Source organism: Ictalurus punctatus, chromosome 16, assembly GCF_001660625.3.
Source record: "Ictalurus punctatus breed USDA103 chromosome 16, Coco_2.0, whole genome shotgun sequence".
In the NCBI taxonomy this organism is placed as follows: Eukaryota; Metazoa; Chordata; class Actinopteri; order Siluriformes; family Ictaluridae; genus Ictalurus; species Ictalurus punctatus.
In genome coordinates this window covers 16847160-16868264 of record NC_030431.2, presented here as the reverse complement: position 1 = coordinate 16868264, position 21105 = coordinate 16847160, and the positions used below count along the sequence as shown (strand labels likewise).

Below are 21105 nucleotides of genomic sequence, written 5' to 3'. Positions count from 1 at the left end.
TTTAGTTTTATATATAACTGAGTGTTGCTCACTTCATATGTGAATTAATCCAATCATTTTCAAATGAAGGGTTAAAAATAGGGCCAGTATGGTAGCATTTCTATTAAACTAAAACCCACAAAATCAAGTCCTGCCATATACTGTCCTAAATACATAGAGCGATCATATTTGTGACTGGCTGTGAAGTCTCTTGTGAAGCGTCTTTTATACTAATTTAAAGTGGTCTTTTTAGAATATACCATGATTATGTAGCAAAGTTCATAACAGTAGGAGCTGGGGAACCATCTAAATTTAGAAGTACTATGAAGTAAATAACAATGTAAATCTAAAAAGCTGTAAAAAATCATGATGCTCTCCAAACTCACTGGGGGAAACTAAGATGCGGTACATGCAGCCGTCAAAGAGAAAGGGCAAAGTATTAATAAACAGATGAAGAAAAAGGGAGGGGTGACGAAGCAATGTGTTGTAAAAAGTACAAAAGAGGGAGGGCAACAATTTAGTTGGAGAGTGTGTGTGTGTGTGTGTGTGTGTGTGTGTGTGAGAGAGAGAGAGAGAGAGAGAGAGAGAAAGTTCTGCCCTCTGAGAGAATCAAGAGCAACAGCTGTTCAGGACAGACCCACCACAGGACATAGGGTGCAGAGCTGCCAGTAGTGACATGCTGAGGACTGGATGACTGTGATGAAGGAGGGATGAAGTGCAAAGTGAGTCCCACTAAATACCTGTTATTCAGGAAGGGAATAGAGTAGGAAACTACAGTGGAACTAGGAGGTGCTAGATGGACAATTAGAAGAGGAACTGTGACAAATGAGGAATGAAACATAAACGGCAACAGTACCTGAGAGATAGAGAGAAGTAGAGAGAGACTGAACACCAGAGAGTGCAATACTGAGAGAGAGAGAGAGAGAGAGAGAGAGAGAGAGAGAGAGAGAGAGAGAGAGAGAGAGAGAGCAGAAACAAGGGGGTGGGAGACACACCAAAAAAGGGCTTGAGTCAGAGCTGGAATCAATGCTTGCTGGACAAGCGCACAGACACCAGGGGAGAAGAATAACGCAACAATAGACAGACAGTGTGTGTGTGTGTGTGTGTGTGTGTGTGTGTGTGTGTGCGTGTGTGTGTGTGTGTGTGTGTGTGTGTGTGTGTGAGAGAGAGAGAGAGAGAGAGAGAGAGAGAGAGAGAGAGAGAGAAAGATACAGACAGACAGACTGACATTAAAAAAGAACATGGTGCACTAAGGATTGGTAAGTGTATTAGAGTATGTGCAGTATGTTTTGAGGTTAGTGGTAGTGTACAGATTTATAGGAGTGGGTGAATAGAGAGTGTACTTGTTCCACATATGAGGCTATGGAATAGAGCTGCAGCTGAACACAGACCGTAAGCTGTGCTGTGCCACCATGTCCACGGGCCCCGGGCCCCGAGAGGCCTCCCTACCCAGAGAGAAGCTACTGAAGGAGCCTGGTGTGATGGTGGGGAGCTCGGCTCATAGTCCTGTGGGACTACAGACACTTCTCGACCTGCTAGTTGGAGTCTACCAGGAGTTCCAGTCCTCCGATACAGCCAGAGATAGATACATCAGACGTTTCCTGCAGTGGGGTCAGTAGTGCTTCCTCAGTGTGGGTATGTGTGTGCGTGTATGTTTCGTTGCTTGGTAACTGTGTTGAGCTCCAGTGGGTTCAGGAAGGATGTAGCTGGGAGGTGAACATGAACACAAGGTCATGAAAGGGAACACTGTTCTGAGGTGGTCATGTGGGCGAGACTATGCCAAAGTCGCCATGTGTCCCAGAACTTCACAGTTCATCACAAGACTTTTGAATATGTGTATTTGTGTGTGTGTGTGTGTGTGTGTGTGTGTGTGTGTGTGTGTGTGTGTGTGTGTGTGTGTGTGTGTTAAGGAATGTTTTTATATCTTGGTGGGGGCCAAATATCCTCAAAAGGATGGGAATATCTGAAAATTTTGACTTTGTGGGGACATTTGGCTGATCCATTCTGCATTTATTTAAAAAACTAAAACACCCAAATGTTACCTGTTGGATTAGGTTACGGTTAGGGTTGGGTTTAGGTGTAGACATAACATGTATTAGTCACATTAATAATTACATCCTCACTGTAGCTGTGTATTTGATGAACCAAATACTTATGACTCAACCAAAGATTTTAGCTGAAGTGCCAATGGTTTGTGACAACATTAGCTGCCCCTGCCACATCCATTAGTGCCCCACACATACAAACACACTGTTCTGGTCAGTCCGTACATGGAGGTCTGTTGGCCATGACTTTATGACTTCATGAGGGAGAAGCAGCAGATATAGCCAGAATCAACACACACACACAGGAACAGGCTGTTACAAACACATTTGTCCTCAGACACTCTAGTGTACTGTTATGCTCTTCATGTACAGTCAGTATAGGCTGCTTGATGTAAAGACACTTTAAAGAATGATATGCATGACTGCATGTGTGTGAATAAGTGAGAGGTGGCACAATGCCAGAACTACTGAATCACTGGGTATCTAACAGGTGCTGGAATACCAGTGGCCACTGAACAGATGAAAAGCCCTAGCAAAGGCTGAGTTATTTTTTGCTTAAGTTACATTTGAGTCTCCAGCTCCCACATAGTGTCAGCTGCCGGTACACAGTCAGTTACCCTGTAGGCTTAAGAAAACATGTTTATGTATGTCATGGGTAGAGAGAAGAGCAAGAGAGATTCATTGGCATTGCCTCTGTTTTTGAGATATTTCCATTTATGTGGTTGTCAGGCTGCTTGGCTCTGTTCCACTGAAGAGGGGAAGTGGTAAACAGGAGGAAGGGTGTGGAGTGATTCCCAACTTTCCACAAGCATGCCAAGGCCTCAACATCAGCATCATGACTGTGTCCCTTCCCCCAATGTAGAAGCTGAGTGGCTAGGGCTGTTAGGATTAGTGTTTGTTCAGCAGATGACACTGGTTAGAGAAGTGGATAAAAGTGGATACATTTTGGTAAAGTAGAAATGTTCAGTGGTTAGGGCAGTGATTAGGTTACTTCTTGAGTTTTTCCACCATCAGTACTCATTATTATTAATTCATTTTTATATTAAAACTCTGAACTCAAGTTAAAGTAGAAAAGTATCAACACTACAAGAAAGATTCACAAAAATGCCTTAAATCACTCACCGATTTTACTTATTGATGATAAATTAGTGCCACTTTCACCACGGACCCAATGAATGTGAGGAAACATTAGCTAAGACTAATCTATCAAATGTTAGCTAGCATGATTATAGCTATGCTGTCAAAATGCAAACTGCCTTGACAAATGCAAAGTGAACAGCTAGATGGTGACAGTGATGATTTTAGGTCTCATTCTCATGGTCACATCTGTTACATTTTTAGATTTGTTAGGAATTTAGATCAAGTTGATCCTTGATGCTGTCGGATGCTAAAAGGTCACCTTATGACTTAAACAAATATATGAGTATAGAGAAATGTAGTGGTGCAGTGTTTAAAAATGTAAAATAGAGCGTTTTCTATTGAAATGTAGTATTAGCTGAACGAAAAACTCAATTGAGGTCCAAAAACTTCAAAACACATTTAACAGTGTAATGAAACTTTATGTTCCATCTATGCATATAATGTCTCGGCCCTGCTCAGAGGTGGGTAGTAACGTGCTACATTTACTTGAGTAACTGAAAAAAATTACTTTTTAAGAGTAGGTTTAAATGGCCATACTTATACTCTTACTCAAGTTTACTTTTAATCACAGAAATATACTTTTACTTCGCTACATTTGGTGGCATTCCACCATTACTGGTAAATATTAATTAATGTATGTAGTTTTAATAATTAGTCACAAACACTCACTCTCTCTTTCTCTACACACACTTTCTCTTCTGTTCTGTTCCATAGTCTCTTCTTTTGTTCTATGTTGTCTTGTTTATATGCAGATGCTGACAAGTTTCTGTTGTTAACATGTTGTGAAAATAAAGGGGTATGTGTGTGAGAGATTTTGTGTTGAAAATGACAGGTTGTGTATTATTGTACCCATCACAGGTCTGGGATATGCTGCTTCATCTTGAACCCAGGTTTTATATCATATAAACAGAACAGACAGACGTTCAAGGAGAGGTGTAACTTACAATTCTCCATGTAGTGTGAGATTCAGGATTTTCTCTTCATTTTAATCAGACCTGAACAGTAACTAGTAACTTGCTATTGAGGAGTCTTCTCAATGGATACTTTATTACTCTTACTCAAGTAATTATTAAAATGATCGCTTTTAGTGTTACTTGAGTAATTATTTTTATAAGTAGTTTTACTTGTACTTGAGTAAAATTGTTGGCTACTCTACCCACCTCTGGACCTGTTGGTGTTTAAGTTTATATACATTTATTTTAGTATCACTTCTTTCAGTATTTACAGAAGAAGTTATATAAATAAATGTACAGACCTTACAAATCCTACACTGAGTCCTTCCCTAAGGAGCCCAAGTCAAAATGTGCTTCCATTATGTTGTAGGTATACTGTAGAAATCCAGATCACTGCAATGTCATTTGTCCTTAGAAATGAATGAGTGAACAGGATCCTGATAATTACTGATAATTGTGTCAGTAAATTCAGTACAATGGTGTAAAACCTGAACACTCTTGAGCAGCTTGAGCAGGGATTTAGACAAGTATGTAGTCCAAAGGTTTATTTAAAAAAAAAAGAAAAAAAGAAAAAAAAAGTATATGCACATGTGTGAATCATGCCATAATTGTCATGCTTGATAAGAAATCATTACTCACTTCTCTTCTCATGCAATAAATGCAATCAGGTGGCTGTGTATCTTAGCAACAGCCATAACATAAAACCACACAGTGAGGACTTGTCATAGATTAGTCCCTTCTCTTCCATACAGATGTGCAAGAATTACTTTTCCAGCTAATAATTTTGAAACATCTCTTAAAATTATACCATTATATTATTATAAAATTATACTATTCACTTAATCAACATCGTCTCTTGAAACCTACCTACTCCCGTTTTTATACAGCTCATTATCAACCAACATCCTGAAAACTGTCAATCAATCGTTACAACATTGTGCCAAAGCAGCTACTGCCAGGTTGACTAATAAGGAGAGATCTTGAAACTTTGTATACTTAGTCACTGCATGCCTTTAATCTATCATTTATAATGCCTATATCTATAATTCACAATTTTGTACAAAATAACCAAAAATGTACAGTATTGCCTATACAGGTGACTGATACCACAAATAGTTTACTTGGCAAATTTCATGTGAGTTTCTGTCCTACTGAACCACAGTGAAATGTCTTCTCAAAGTTTTACTGTACATGATTTCTGATTAACTAGCACTACCTGTTTGTGTTTGTTTCCCTTATTAGATAGCCATGCTACCTACAGTTCAACCCGAGACCCTTCTTGACTGTTAGCTGTTGGCCGCTTTCTTTTTAGACTAGTTTAACCTATTTTAACCTATTTAAGTGGTCAGTAATACAGTCTAGAACTGGTAGAGTCCCTTCCCCTCAAGGCTCTGATTTGGACACTTTGTTATTTAAAATATGTGTATGGAGGCTTGGAAAGTGCATCACAGACAGTCTGATAGCCAATAACTGATTAAACTGATAATAATAAATTAAACTATAAAAAATAAACTTTGACTAGTCACTAAACTAAACTAAACTTTCACTAGTCCATTTCACTATAGCATGTAAATATCCAACAACTACCTAGCATTCCTTGTGTGAGAAAAGCACATATAGCTAGCAAGGTTTTTGACAGCCTTTTAAAATGAAAACGATCCTCATCCACACTGGCGTTTCTGTTGTGTTTCAGAAACGATCTCCGTCCACACTACGTGATCTAATACGCATGTCACATGACCATTCATGTACACTGGGCATGCGCATAGAAGGGTAAACAGGAAGTTGGTTGCCAGTCACCAGCAGGCACAACAAACCGGCATTCCATGTAGGGCTTATGTCTCTTGAAATTAGATTTGTTGCCAATTGATCTAATCATAGCTTGCCTCTTGCGCATGTAGGCAGTTAAATACAGAATTTAACTGCACAATGGCTGCTAAGAATGACAACAAAGCCAACAAAGCTTGCGGTTCAGTCTCCGTGTTGTTGTCTATACGATCAATGGTCATATAGTAGGGGCTTGACGAATCAGGGAAGGAAACGCAATGATCCAGAAGACCCAATCAGGGGGGCGAATGTGGGCGAAGCCATGCCTTCATTTGCAAAAGTCTTCGTTTTGGTCCGTTTACACTGAAACGTGAGCCTGGAGTTTTCCAATTAAAACGGGATCTTCTGCATGTCCAAAAGACTCCGTTTTCGAGGGTCGAAAACGTCGGAGTAGTGTAGACGGGAGGCGTAACCGTAGCAAAAGTTATGCATTTTAAAACTAAAATGCACTAGTGTAAACAGGGCCTTAGTTAAACTGACTCTTAACATTTTATGTGTTTATTATTCTGTGCCTCTTACTCAACACCATCTTTGCAGGAACCCAGGCAAGGTTAAACAGTAAATAAAAACATTTCCACAGTGATTTGGTGAAATATATTTATGGTTTCATAAAGTTAATCTCTCAAGGTATGTTATGGGTAGAAAACCACTATTTTGGCCAAAACCCAATTTTCATCTTTTCTGGCTGCCAGAATTCAGCCACAATGGCATCTAATGGGTTTTCCCAGGTCAACACACATATGTGCTTCTGCTTTACATAAGGAATAAAACATGACAGGTTCCTGAAATGTTTCATTTCTATTATACCACAGTGATTTGCCAATAATTGCAATTCATTTTTTAAAATGAATGATACATTTTGCTTTTTGAACATTTCTAGTTACATTTAATGTTGTGAAATGTCCAATGCAAAAATTAGTTCCTGTTATTATTTTTGTTATAGCAGGTATAAGTAGATGTTTCTTCACCAGACTCTCTCTTTTTTTCTCTCTCTCTGTAAAAGTTAAAAAGATCATCCATAATAGTCCATAAACTTAATAAATATAAATAAATAATTGTAAATATAAACAAATAATTAATAAATATAACATTCTCTTTCATCTATATACAGATGTCCCAAAGCTGTATCTGGACTTAGCAGCTGATTGTCACAGAACTGTCAGTTTTCTGTTTGGCAGCATAGCTTGTGGATGCCGCAATTACTTTTTGCAGAAGGCAACAACAGCACAGAAGGTCTACTTGTTAGAGGTTATGCAAAGTGAAAAGATAAGCATTAAGAAACATTTGTGCTTTCTACAAAGTTCAAAGTACAGAGAGGTTACTTAAGTATCCAGTCATCACTTAAATACAGTTGTGACGCTTTCTAAACACCTCTGGCTGTGGGCGTGGTGGAATCGGACAGACTTTACCCAAAACTCTCTTTCTGTCTATTCCAAACCCCTTCCCCTCTCTGTGTTTATCTCATCCCTTCTTAAATCAAACCTCTTTCAATTTATCTCTCTACTTCAAACTTCTTTTAACTTCTCTACCCCAGATACAGTATGTGGTTTGTCCCACTGCTCTCCTGCTTCAGTTACTATTATGAGAAGTGTTTAGGACATGGAGAAACACTCTGGAAACTTCTTTCCACAAAAACAGTTTACACTGTTGCCTTGCTCTCACTCACATTCCTCTCATGTATGTGTGTGTCTGTGTGTATGAGTCTGTGATCCAAGGCACTGGAAAAACTTGCCTTAAAAAAGTCTTAGGCAGTGGCAATCTATTCTTAGCATCATCTGTTCTATTTCTGAACACTTCTTTCTTAAAGGGAAACTGTTTTGCCCTAAATATAGGGGAATAGACTTGATTCTTTAGGAGAAATGGGCTTATCTAAAGGTTATGGTAAGGAGGAAGGCATTGACTAAAAAAAGAATATGGAATGCCAGTGGAATACCTGCAAGTTATGGTTCATCAAATGATCTACTGAAAGAAAAAAAACAACAACAAGAAGAATGCCATTCATTTTCAGGCGTCATTGATGATTAGATAAATGTCTAAAATACTTTAAAAGTGCGTAGCATTCTCTAATATCTCAGGCAAAAAGATTCAAAAGGTTCATTTTTCACTTGTGAATACTTGCAAAATCAAACTGATTCAGCAGGATTGTAAATGTGGTGCAACATGCAGACATATCTGGTTCCTTTTGTTACTTCCTGGAATGCATTCTCAGGACCGTAAGTAAAAAAAAAAAATAGGAAAGCTTGCACAAAAGTTATTGCTGGGAATTGAACTGCTATCAGGGTTCAGTTTTGATACAAACACACATAATTAAAATCAAACTAATGTAAAGTGTCGCTTTCCAGTGACCCATGCAGGTTTTAAGACATGGGTGGCAAAGGGGTGCCATCACACGATTATGTATGGGTTTGTTCCTCCTCAGTACTAATGAATGAACAATGTAAGTTCATAGTTGTTTGATAATTCCTAATAATCATGAGATTTATTCAAAGGTTATTTAAATCAGCATGAGATATGCAGTATATGATGAATTAAATTACCTTATGTCACATATATACTGATTATATTACATTTTTAATTCTGATTAGTTAGAAGGTGTTGATAAATTAATAAACAAATAACAGCAGCTCTGGCAGTAATGCAAGCTATAATTCAAATCACAGGTTTATATTATTGTGCTTGTTTGAATATGTTATTTTTTTCTGTAGGAACAGCCCATTCACTAGGACTTGTATGGCAGACATTCCACACAGTCTAAACCTAATATTGAACAGATTAAAAAAGCTTTGTTGTTATTTAACAAAGAAAACTTTATTTACTTTTTCATTAACATGTTCATGTGAAGTTTTCCGCTGCAAGAAAGTCTAAGTATGGAGGACCTTGTGGTTTCTCTGAAACAAGATGATAATATTATAAACTTCAAAAGAACTGTTATAGCTGTGAAAAAATAAGTGATAACAGGAACTAACTTGTTTTGCTGACATTAAATGAAGCTATAAACGGATATAAACTATGACATGTTCTTTAATAAACAAACAATTGTAATGATTGGTAAATCAGTGCAGTGTAGAATAAGATAGGGTCACATAACACTACAGTTATTTTTCTACAGTAGAAAGCGCTGTTGTGTTTTATTCCCTACATGTATTGCATTATGGTAATGAACCCGTTGGGGTGGCAAGGTTTATTTTAATAGTGTCAGCCATGTAGCCACAGCCCTGGTATCTCACCTGCTGCTTCACTTGCCTTCACCACAATACTTAACTTGTATAGAGAGCATTATAAATAAAGTGACAGCCAATCACAGCTGACATTATTGTACTCCTTTTATCCAATCACAGCGGAGCCTCTGGTGAGACAAGTGAAGAAGACCCGAATAAAAAGGGATGATTTCAACATCCTGAAGGTGATTGGCCGGGGGACCTTCAGTGAGGTGAGAGCCTTGAGACTTTGACTTTTTAGTGTCTAATGCACAGTCTAATATAGACAAATGTAGTAGATTTAAACATAAGAATATGCATTTGGGTTGTTATAGGTTGCTGTTGCTAGAATGTGCAACACTCAACAGGTCTATGCACTGAAGATAATGAACAAATGGGACATGCTGAAGCGTGGACAGGTAAAACACTTTACATATTTCTTAAGCTTTCTGTATGGTCTTTTTTTATTTTATTTTATTTTTTTACTAAAGTATCATATAATGAAGTACTTCTCTCCCTTTCGCTTTCTTTCTCTATGCATATGTTCAGACAGCATGCTACCAGGAGGAAAGGGAGGTTTTGCTAAAAGGGGATCGTCGCTGGATCACAGAGTTGCACTATGCCTTCCAAGATGACAATTACCTTGTATGCTTTGCTAGAAATCACACATTTGATCTACTGTACTTTTCAGCTGCCTCTTATCAAATATATTAAGTGTCACCAAACACACTGTACATGAATAATATGTTATCTGTGTGCTTCTCTGTTGTAGTACTTAGCAATGGATTACTATGTTGGTGGAGATTTGCTGACATTGCTTAGTAAGTTTGGTGACCATATTCCAGAGGACATGGCTCAGTTTTACTTAGCAGAGATGGTGATGGCTATTGACTCTGTCCACAGACTGGGCTACGTCCACAGGTAGATGTGTGTGAGCAGTGGTGGGGTAGACCAATACAATGCTGGGTGGCCAATAAGATTAGCTGATATTAAGGTTCTTATCTGCATTAGAGGAAATCACAGCAATACAGTACAGCTAATAACTCTTTAAATGTGTAGGAAAAGTCATGAAAGTATTGCTATTTTTGAACAACCATCAAGCAAAAGCCATTTGTGTGTGTGTGTGTGTGTGTGTGTGTGGGGGGGGGGGGGGGGGGGGGGGGGGGTTGTACGAAGTTTATTTGGAAGGTTAAGTGGTGTCTCTTGGATGGCCGTGGCGTTGTCAGCATTTGAATTTAAAATCTGATGACTGAAAAACTTGTGGCAGTAGCGTCACTTGGAATCTGCTAACTCCCCTTCTTTGAGGGGACAGCTGTTTGAGTTCATGTTATTAACTTGTTTTAAAGTTAACATTAGCTATTAATAAATATTTATCAAGGGCCTGTTTTTTTTTTTTTTTTTTTTTTTTTTTACATTTATTCTGTATATCATTTTTATCTGTATTACTGTTTCTGTTGTTTATTTGACTGTCATTACAGTAAGGCTCTGTTTACCTAAAGCTATTGGTGTCTACTGGTATATGCAACTTAGAGCACCTTAAAATCGGCATCGTTATCAGTGACAAAATATTTACAGTGAATATAAAAACCTACAGGTTCATGTTAAAATTGCAAGATTTTGTGATGTAAAAAATGTAAAACAAAGATTAGACAGATGTAGTACCTTCCCAAGTTCAGGCAGATGGAGCCAGGTTTGGAACAACTTAAAAGTCAATAAGTAAAACTTTATTTATGTAGTACCTTTTAAAACAATGTTTATAAAGTCCTTTACAGAAGACATAGTCTTACATGCATATGACAGGAGATATATAATATAAAATAAAATCAGTAGTAAGAAATAAAATTGAATGAAAGAAATAAAAGACAGTAAGCAAATAAAATAGAAATAAAAGCATACAAATAAAATCAAGTATGGAAAATCAAATGGTAAGGCGCTCGTCTCTCCCCTTTTTATCCTCGCCACAGCTCACTGCAACAGAGAACATTAATTAGAATAATTCCATGATGGTATGCAATCCTTACCACTCACCGTCTCCAGCTCCACCCTCCATTCACAAACCATCACTCAAGCACGCCTCCGTTTCCACAATAGACCTGTTGACTAAAGCCCCATTCCTGGCTGAAGTGAAGCAGCCTCATAGCATGATACTGCCACCACAATGCTTCACCGTGTGTATGGTGTTCTTTGGGTGATAAGCTGTTTTGTTTTTGCTCCAAACATAATTTTTTAGAATTATGCCTAAACAGTTCTGCCTTTGTCCCATCAGACCATAACACATTTTGCCACGTGTTTTGGGAAATTTTAGGCAGGCTTTGATGTTTTTTTTTCATGAGAAAGTGCTTCCATCTATCCACCCAACCCCATTTCCCAGACATGTGAAGAATATGAGTGATTGTTGTCACATGCAGGGCGTGACCAATACTTGCCAGATATTCTTGCAGCTCCTTTAATGTTGCAGTAGGTCTCCTGGCAGCATCCCTGATATGTTTTTGTCTTGTCATTTTGCCAATTTTGGAGGGACATTCTGTTTTTGGTAATGTCACTGTTCTGCTCCATTTTCTCCACTTGTTGATGATGGTAGTTGGTGGTACACTTGATCACGGTGTTCCAGTGTACAAATAATTTTTTGGAAATTCATTTATACCCCTCTCCTAGAGATCCCATACATGCTTTGTAAGCTCTTTGCAGACCATTTCATTTATCAGGGGTGTGTGGACTTTTTATATCCACTGTATATCAGTCAAGCCCCAGTGTGTAGTATTATATTTTGCTGTATGAGGATGTGGTGTGGTATAAATTCTGTGCTGTTGTCTCTAGAGATGTGAAGCCTGATAACATCCTGCTAACAGCGGATGGACATGTGCGACTGGGGGACTTTGGGTCATGTTTGAGACTGCAGGATGATGGCATGGTGAGGTCACAGTTCTTTATCCAGGAAACACTACAGGCATAAGCTATCATAACCATTATCATAACCCATAATTTTCATAATCTGGCCACATATTTCTTTGAGTATTTGCAGTTGGTCAGACTTAATAAATGTGTGTGAGTAAAGAGGAGGAATGTGACTGAAGGTATGTGCGTGTGTGCAGGTTCACTCTTCGCTGGCTGTAGGTACTCCAGACTACCTGTCTCCAGAGATCTTGCGAGCAGTAGAAGGTGGAGGAGGCTATGGTATAGAGTGTGACTGGTGGGCTCTTGGTGTGTGTGCATATGAGATGCTACTGGGGACCACACCCTTCTATGCAGAGTCTCTGTCTGAAACCTATGCAAAAATAATCCACTTTCAGGTAAATTGAGAGAAAGTGATATAGATAGAGATGGAGAGAGATTAATGCGCAGCAAGTCCTCACTCATCAGTTCACCAGTAGAGGAGAGAATTGGAATTTGAGCGTTATGTTGGCTTGTGTATGTATTTGTGTCTTTGCAGGATTATTTTGAGTTCCCTGCATCTGCTGTGGAGATTTCTGAGGAGGCACGCTCCCTGATCACAGGTTTGCTATGTGACAGGAACGAAAGGCTGGGTGCAAATGGCTCTGCAGATTTCCGGAGTCATCCTTTCTTCAGTGGACTTGAGTGGAGTGCCTTGCACCAGATGCCTGCACCCTATCAGCCTGAAGTCTCCAATGCTACAGACACCTCCAACTTTGACGTGCTGGATGACTGCCTCAGTGAAACAGTCCGTAAATATACCCTCTATTTTGTGGTGTTTTAATGTCCAACTATGGTTACTCAGCAAGATATAAATCACTGGGATCTTAGGATCATGCCTGTGTGTGTGTCCTTATCTTTTATAGGAGACTCTAACTGATGTAATGGACAGAGCACCTACAGGAATTCACCTAGCATTTGTTGGATACTCTTATACAGCTACTAGGTGATCATTCTCTATAATAATACACATTGCCTTCAATATTGGTAATGAATTCATCATATTGTCTTTATTTTTTCTTAATTATTTTTTGTCAAGTTTATTTCCTTATATTATATGGTCCCCAAAAGAAATGCCTGTTGCACAAGCAAGCTAATGAAAATTCTAATAAACAATAAAACAAAAATTTTCCCTACATAGCTGCTGCCATCTTCTACAGGGGCTGTGTGCTTCTTTTACTCCTTCATTCTTCTCTTACAGAGAAACAGGAGCTATGGACCGCAGCCAAGACATCATGATGGAAATTGACCAGCAGCCAGTTCTAGAGTCTCTGTACCTGCCGGAGAAACTGGTATAAGAAAACAATCGCAACAATGTCTCATATTCCGTATATCATTTCACCAGGAACAAACTGTCTCTCAAAACTTGAAACCCTGAAAATTTGCAATAATGATAAAAAAAAAAACACACACACACATTAAATTATTTAATACCCCAGTCAGCCAGTGATGCAGTTGAATTATTTTCAACCCCAGTTATAAAAAAGTTGGGAGAGTTTGGAAAATGCTAATAAACCAAAGAGTAATGATTTGCAAATGTACTTTGACTTGTATTTAAACAAAAACATATAAAGACAAGGTAGTTGATGTTTTACCTCATCAACTGCAGTTTTTTGAAGGTAAGCGTTTATTTTGAAATTGATGCATGCAACACGTTCCAAAAAAATTGGGACAGGTGCAATTTAGGACAAATAGGGATGTGACAAGTTGAAATAAGAAGATGCATCAGTGAATAATCCAACACTTTGAGAACAACATTCCCCAAAGATAAATCAGTAGGATTTTGTGCATTTCACCTTCTACAGTGCACAATATAATTAAAAGATTCAAGGAATCCAGTCAAATCTTGGTGCATAAAGGGCAACGCCGAAAACGACTTCTGAATGGGTGTGATCTCCAATTCCTCAGAAGTCACTGTGTTAAAAACCATCATGAGTCTTTAATGGATTTCCTGACATGGGCTCAGGAATACTTTGGTAAGCCTTTGTCAGTCAACACCATTCACCACTGCATCCACAGATGACAGTTAAGGCTTTACTATGCAAAGCAGAAGCCATACATCAACACTGTCCAGAAGTGCCGCCGAGTTCTCTGGGCTCGGTCTCAACTGAGATGGACAGTAGCACAGTGGAATCATGTTTCCTTTCAAAGGGAAACACGTTGCGTTTAGCATAACACTATGGGCACAGCATAATGCAACGTCTGGTTCCCTTCTCAGGGAAAAGGATTACATGCGTAACCCAGGCATTTTGACGTCTGACGAGTCAACATTTCAAATAGTTTTTGGACAAAACAGCAGTCGTGTTCTCTGGGCCAAAGAGGAAAGGAATCATCCAATTATCATTGTCAGGTCCAAAAGCCAGCATCTATCATGGTATGAAGGTGTGTCAGTGCCCATGGAATGGGTAACTTGCACATTTGTGAGGGCAGCTTTAATGCAGAAAGAGATTTAAACATTTTGGAGCAACATATGGTGCCATCCAGACATCCTTTTCTGTATTTTCCAGCAGTACAAAGCCAAACCACTGCCTGAATTACAAGCGCATGGTTTGTGTTAGCAGAGAATGCTGCTGCTAGCATGGCCTGCCTGCAGTCCTGCAGCCAAAATAAGGCAACAAAGGCCCTGTACAAGTTGTGCAGCTGAAGAAATGCATAATAGATAAATGGGGGAAATTCCGCTTACTAAACTTAACTGACTTAATGTGTCCAAACACTTAATAAGTGTCATTAAAAAAAAGTGATGTTACACAGTGGTAAACAGTCAACTGTCCCAACTTTTTTGGAGTGTGTTGCAGTCATCAGATTTGAAATGTGTGTATATTTTCATAAATAAATACAATTCACAAAGTAAAACATCCTATAATGTGTTAATAATGTGTTTTCAATATAGTACAGGGTGAATTTAATTTTCCAATGACTTTTTGTTTGGTTTTTTTGCATTTTACAACTTTTTCAGAATTGGGGTTGTACATAAAAAGGTATATTAAGATAAAAGTAAGCTATAGATCACCAGTCATTTCTGACTAGCACTTCATCCTAGGGTAGGTAGTGCATAGCATGTAGCACCAGTGTCCCAGGTTTGATCCTGTGCTCAGGTTACTGTCTGTGAAGTTCCTCATGTTCTCCCCATGTCCATGTGGGTTTCCTCTGGGTTTGCTGGTTTCCTCCCAACTTCCACAAACATGCTGGTAGGTGGATTGGCTACTCCGAATTGCCTATAGGTGTGAATGAGTGTGTAAATAGAGCCCTGCAATGCACAGGTGACCCGTCCAGGATATATTCTCACTTCACGCCCAGCATTCCCAGGATAGGCTCCAGATACACCCTGACCAGGATAAAGCAGTTCAATGAATGAATGAATGGACGGATGGATGAATAAATGACTTCTCCATACTGTTGAGGCATTCTGTGGAGGGCAGGTGTACATTTGTGCTTTCCACAACCTGACTCCGTAATTCCTCTTTAATACGACCATATAATCCTTTTTGTAAGAATGAGTGTCTACAAAATCCTCATTGGTGATTATATCAAATTAAGGCATTGAATTGCCTGTGATACCAGCTCTGGACAACAAAGACTTTTTAAGATGTTCAAGATGACATTAGTGAGTGTGTGTGTAAATATTTCAGAATCAGTTGTGGCAGCTCAGGGAGCCTCATGAGATGTCGACACAGACAGATTTTCCCCTGGCCTTTGAACACAGTACTGTAGAGCCTTCAACCACATCAGATACAGAACAGAGCAATGCCCAAATCCAGGAACTGCAGAGGTAAACTACCTACCCCATTTCCCTGCTTTGCATTTACCTGTCTGCTCCTTGTCTGCCCTACTTTTCTCCCTAACCCACTGTCTTACAAACACACCTGGCCCACTGACCTACTTGTATCCAAGGCTGAAAATACATGTAATAACTCTTATGAGCCAAACCTGAGAATATTTCACCCAAGAGCGCTTAAGCAAGACCATATTCACAAGTGTGGACCTTGGAACAGGCTTTTATCCTCCTAACTCTCTTACCTACCCAGCTTCCAACCCATTTATACCACCTCTTCCAATTTGCTGTTATTATCTCACTCAATTAGTAACTGATGACCTTGTTCTCTCAGGCAACTGAAGGAGGCTGAGCAGAGAAATGGAGACCTGAAACAAGAAGTACAGACCCTGCTTGACGAGATCCACAGACTCAAGGTCCAACAGGTCAAAGGCAAGAAACAAAGCCATAAGCTTACACAAGCTGAAGCATGTTACACAGTTTCAAGAAACTGGTTATTTAGCTTATTTATTATCATTTGAGCTTGTTAATAAGAAGAGTGGTGGCTTGTAGGGTCAAAGACAGATTACTAGTACCATCATGATAGGCCATTTTACACAGATTGCATAAAATTGTGTTTTATTTTACTATAAAAATCTAACTGAAGCAAAGTTAAAAAAAAAAAAAAAAAAAAAAAAAAGGCATTCTCTGAAGGTACATAATTTAAAAACCAAACTAATTTTAATTTATTTTTTTTTGTTGTTGTTAAGTCTGAACAATTAACAGAAAGTCATAATCACATGATTTTCAGTTAAAGATGGCTGCAAGCTTATTGTGTTTGTATCACTTCATGGCAAGCTTTATAATAAATTCATAAGACACAATAAAATAATAATAATATCAGAAAGTACCCACATGGGATGGAAATGCTGAATAATTTGGGAAACTGAATGTTGGGCCTTTTTGTTTAGCCTAAGTCTGCCAATGTCTCTCCATGCTGAACTATTGAAATTTATTGTATTTTTTTCCTGTCAAATAATAATAACATTGGCCACTTCCTGTGTCTCTCTAAACGGTTGAAGCTCATTTTTAGAGCTGTGATGTACTATGATGGTTCTTTTAAGATGTTATTTTAATGGACACCATTGCACAATAAACGAAACTTTCCTTATGGGGTCCAAAGGTTTTAAGTCAGTAACTGTTTAGTTTAATTAAAACTAGTTAAATTATAACTTGAAACCTACCCTTTTATGCTCAGAATAGTTGCTGAATGGTATCAGATGGACATAAATCAACTCCCCCACATACAAACACAATGGAACCCGTTGTTATGCTGCAAATGTTTATGTTTAAACTTTTACCCAGAGAACAGTTATAAATGTGTCATCCAGGAATAGGCCACTGCGAGTTCTACACCAGCACGTGCCAATCAAAGAGCGTGTGCCGTGTTCCTCACCCAGGCCACATGACTAGAAAGTAGAGTGCTGAACCACCTCTCACTGCCGCCTGCTTTCACACCAACAAGCTATTCATGAAGAAACAAACCCTACAGTATTTTCTTAAGCTTTACATGTGTGGAGCAGGCACCAAGCTCTCACTCTCAATTATGCATGTCACTGCACAGTAAAGCATGATCTTTCTCCTGTCGTGTGGCTTAGTGGCCTGCGCATTCCTCTCTAAAAAAAAAAAAGTGTAGTACCTGGTCATGGGAGAAAGGGACATATGTATGTGTGTTTTCGTTTTCGCAGGACTGCACTAATGGCTCTTTCTCATCTGATCACAGAACTGTGTGTGTGCCCATCACCTGTCTTTCTGCCTGCCTGCTGTGTGGAGCCTTTCAGGGATGTAAGCCTGCCTCTTAGCTTCCTCTTTCTGCTTCTGTGTGAATGGAGCAATACCATCTGTTTAAGATACAATATTCAACATGGCTCATCCATCAATGTCCAAAAGTACCCCTGAACTCAAAAACTTGATTCTGTAAATGACTAACTCCTCTTGGAACACGGGATACATTTATAAGGATTGATAGATTTGGTTTGGGGTATTTGTTTCCCATCTAAAACACAGATTTCATTAGTAATTCTGTTGAAAACTACTACAGGCAGTGTTACATGTGAGCTCTGTCTGTGGAGCTGGCTAACATTCAGTCAGAGAACTTGTGTGCTATGATAAACTGCTGACAATGCCAATCAAGACTTTGATACTAGTGTCTTGTAACAAAAACAAGCTAATTTAATCGTAGGTAACTAACTAGCTACTTCTGTGCTAATTATACAGTACATACAGCACAGTTGTACAGCAGCAGCAAGAAATGTCAAAAAATGCAAAATGATAACTGAATTTACTGTTCACTGATTCACTGATTACCCCATTTAGATATTTTGACATTCTTCTCATTTTTGTGTCTTGTGCTTTTCTGTAATAGAGTACGGCAGGGGTTCTCAAACTTTTTTCAGCCAAGGACCCTTTTAACATTCAAATAAAATCCATAGGCCCCTACATATTTATTACATGAACATTTTTAAAATGTGTAAAATCATATTTTGTCTATTTATTAGAGCGATAGAACTTTTTATTCCTGAACTTTCCACTGACAAAACACATTAAGTCCAAGTTGACATTATTTATAGGCCTACTTGTTTTTGAGTTATGAGGTTTGGAATAAACACATTTTATTCAAGTGACCAATCAAATGGGATAACGACTATGAAAGCACAGTAATAAATATAATAATGTTGATAATGGTGGGTTGTGATTTTCATTGCTGTAATTAAATTTAAAAGTCATAGACCCCATGCCTATGTTTAACAGACCCCTGGAGTTGCCGTGGCCATACTTTGACAATCTGTGGGTTGTACACTGTAGGTAATAGCATAGACAAACAGGTCACTGGAAGAGTTTCCAGTAGGCTATATATGCATACATATTCATAGATTTGTATGAGGGTAAAAATACTAAGATGTTGCCAGGCAATTTTAACAGTTTCTTAGGTGTTTTTTTTTTTTAAACATATTAAACAATTTATTATTTTAATTACAAAATCAGTGGTACTTTAATCTGTAAATTAATTACTAACTAACCCTGAAGCCATTACTTCTCTGTTCTGTGCTCATTGTGCTTCGCAATGCTGTACTATACACTAATTTTCATGTCTGAACTGGTGACTCGATGTTTGCAGAACTCAGCAGTGCCCCCTGCCTGCCATTACCCACTAGTGAGGCCTCTGCTGCGCCATCTGCTGCTCTTCCACAGGGTGAGTGTAGTAACATCTTACAGCACATCTACACTTTGTCTTTACACACTGACCACTGATAGCTAGTCGATTTGAGAGCAAAAATCTAATATCTATCAATAGCTCAACAGTGAAGCTATTTTGGGTAGAGCAATGCATTAAATAATTAATTAAAGGTCTCATTGATGGCATAATATGAAAGATGTGTGGGTAACCTATTACACACTGGTGTAGGGAAGGGACACTCAAGGCATGCACAACATGCATGAAATGTAATTATCATGCTGCTGGACCATGAACATTAGTGAAAATGTATGAATGTCAACCACAGATAAGGGTGTCAGTGACATTTTAGACGATATAGTTTTGCTTCTGTGTAGTAACCTGGCACTCACAGGCTGCATGAATCTACAGACTGGGCTAAAAAGAAATCAGCCCCAGCCTCACTTCTTGATCTATTCTGTATATGTTTCTTTTGACATTCTTATTTCTTTTGTTTGTGCAATGCCTCTGATTGATTTTCCCGCTTTCTCAGCTTCCACATGGTTCACTTTTCTCCCATAAACAGCTCTCTTATCTTCATGTTGGCTTATCCATTTAACAACAAATGCAGCCTTCACAGGTGAAACTGACGGCTAAACCCAAGAGTAGATGTTCAGAGGTATATATTATTTGAACAGTCAATCTAACAATATACACCTAAGTAAAACACCTGTCAGTCACATGTTCCAATATTTTGCTCTACTACGAATTGGGTAATCTGATACAAAATGCGCAATGTTCTGTCGTTTAACATATCTACATATACCAACCTGGAAATAAAAGCTGAAATTCTAAACTGTCTTCTCATATTCATCTTTTAATATTAAACCCAAATGTCTTCAGTCTACAGCAAAAACAAATGAATTGGCCTTACTGTTCCAATAGTTTCGGAGGGGACTGTATATACCAGATGCCACTGACAAGAATCTCTTTGCCCCTCTCTGTGTCTCAGGTGCATTGGCCACAGGAGAAGACTGAGTCGTACCTGCTGGTGTGTGCGGAAAGCAGAGAACTCCAGATGTGGGAGCGCTCCTGCAGTTCTGAGCTCTCCTGAGTGCTGCTGTGTGAAGAGTTGATGTCAGGTTCTCTTTGTGGGTCCAGTATGATTGTCTGACATTCTCAGACAGCTTGTATAGTGCAGTCTCTAAAACTCTCCACACCTTACTCTAAGCCACACTGCTGAGATCCAGCTTGTTGTTAACACCATTCAGGAGTATGTGCACCTGAGGTTAATTCAGTAACAAGTAGCAAGCTTAATATGTTAATGTTTACTTTATAGACCTCATTGATTTTCATTGATTTGGGTTTCATGCAGGCTGACACTTGATTGCACTTGTTAATGAAAAATGGGTTTATGGTCTTTCAGTTTGTATGATACTCCTTTTTATACACACTTAAGCTTTTGTAATGTAATTTAAACAAGTACCATCTGATATATCAAAGTGTTTGTGTGTATCAGGCACTGACACTAACACACTCACATTAGCTTAGGTACAAACAAAAGAAAAAGAGGAGAGGACATAGAGAAAGACCACTGAATCCCAGGTGTGCTGTTATAATGCACTGTGTACTTCAAAGATTTTATTATCTTTTGTACAAAGAAAGTATTAAATCTATTGCACATTAAAAAGCTTTAAATGTTAGCTATGTGTTACATATTTATTACAGGACTACTAAGTTTTATTTGTCCATAAAATGCTTACGTGAATAATTGCTGTTTATGGTGTGGCAAAGACATTATTATATCTTTATCAAGGTGGTAATGATGAATAGCAAGTTTTTTTTTTTTTTTATCAAAAAATAAAAATTGTGTGCATCCAAGATAATTATTAAAGTTGACTTTCAATTTTTTAAAATTACATAGTTGTAATGCACTGTTTTGGGACAGCACAGTTTAGATGAATTATCTGAATAATATTTTTAGGTTTTTGTTGTAGAATATTGGATCTTAGATCCCAAAACTTCTTAAGAAAGATTTTTATTAAAATACAAACATCATATACACATA

General features: G+C 38.4%; 1 protein-coding gene across 11 annotated transcripts; it reads left to right on the top strand.

Annotated features, from left to right (window-relative positions):
* Positions 1-524: 524 nt before the first annotated feature.
* On the top strand, positions 525-20740 carry LOC108277322 (DM1 protein kinase). Of its 11 annotated transcripts, none has more exons than XR_008398110.1 (16): positions 525-1590; positions 9283-9374; positions 9477-9560; positions 9691-9786; positions 9914-10062; positions 11959-12052; positions 12234-12431; positions 12572-12820; positions 12939-13018; positions 13274-13364; positions 15702-15841; positions 16179-16276; positions 17607-17668; positions 19002-19076; positions 19624-19716; positions 20050-20135. XR_008398110.1 is itself a non-coding variant. In XM_047160780.2 (16 exons), the coding sequence occupies exons 2-16, from the start codon at positions 1392-1394 to the stop codon at positions 20149-20151; spliced, it is 1809 nt and encodes a 602-aa protein (XP_047016736.1). In that variant the 5' UTR covers positions 527-701; positions 1339-1391; the 3' UTR covers positions 20152-20740. The 11 variants fall into 11 exon arrangements, 9 of the variants coding, with proteins under 9 accessions (XP_053542877.1, XP_053542879.1, XP_053542880.1 ...); XR_008398109.1 differs by having other exon boundaries at positions 19591-19716; XM_047160780.2 differs by lacking the exon at positions 19624-19716 and having other exon boundaries at positions 527-701; positions 1339-1590; positions 20050-20740.
* Positions 20741-21105: the final 365 nt, after the last annotated feature.

Bases quoted from the DNA above. Each gene is read 5' to 3' on its own strand.
- LOC108277322 (XM_047160780.2), top strand. From the start codon at position 1,392: ATGTCCACGGGCCCCGGGCCCCGAGAGGCCTCCCTACCCAGAGAGAAG. The intron at 9,375-9,476 runs GTGAGAGCCTTG...GGGTTGTTATAG, and splicing joins GCCGGGGGACCTTCAGTGAG to GTTGCTGTTGCTAGAATGTG. The intron at 13,019-13,273 runs GTGATCATTCTC...CTTCTCTTACAG, and splicing joins TACTCTTATACAGCTACTAG to AGAAACAGGAGCTATGGACC.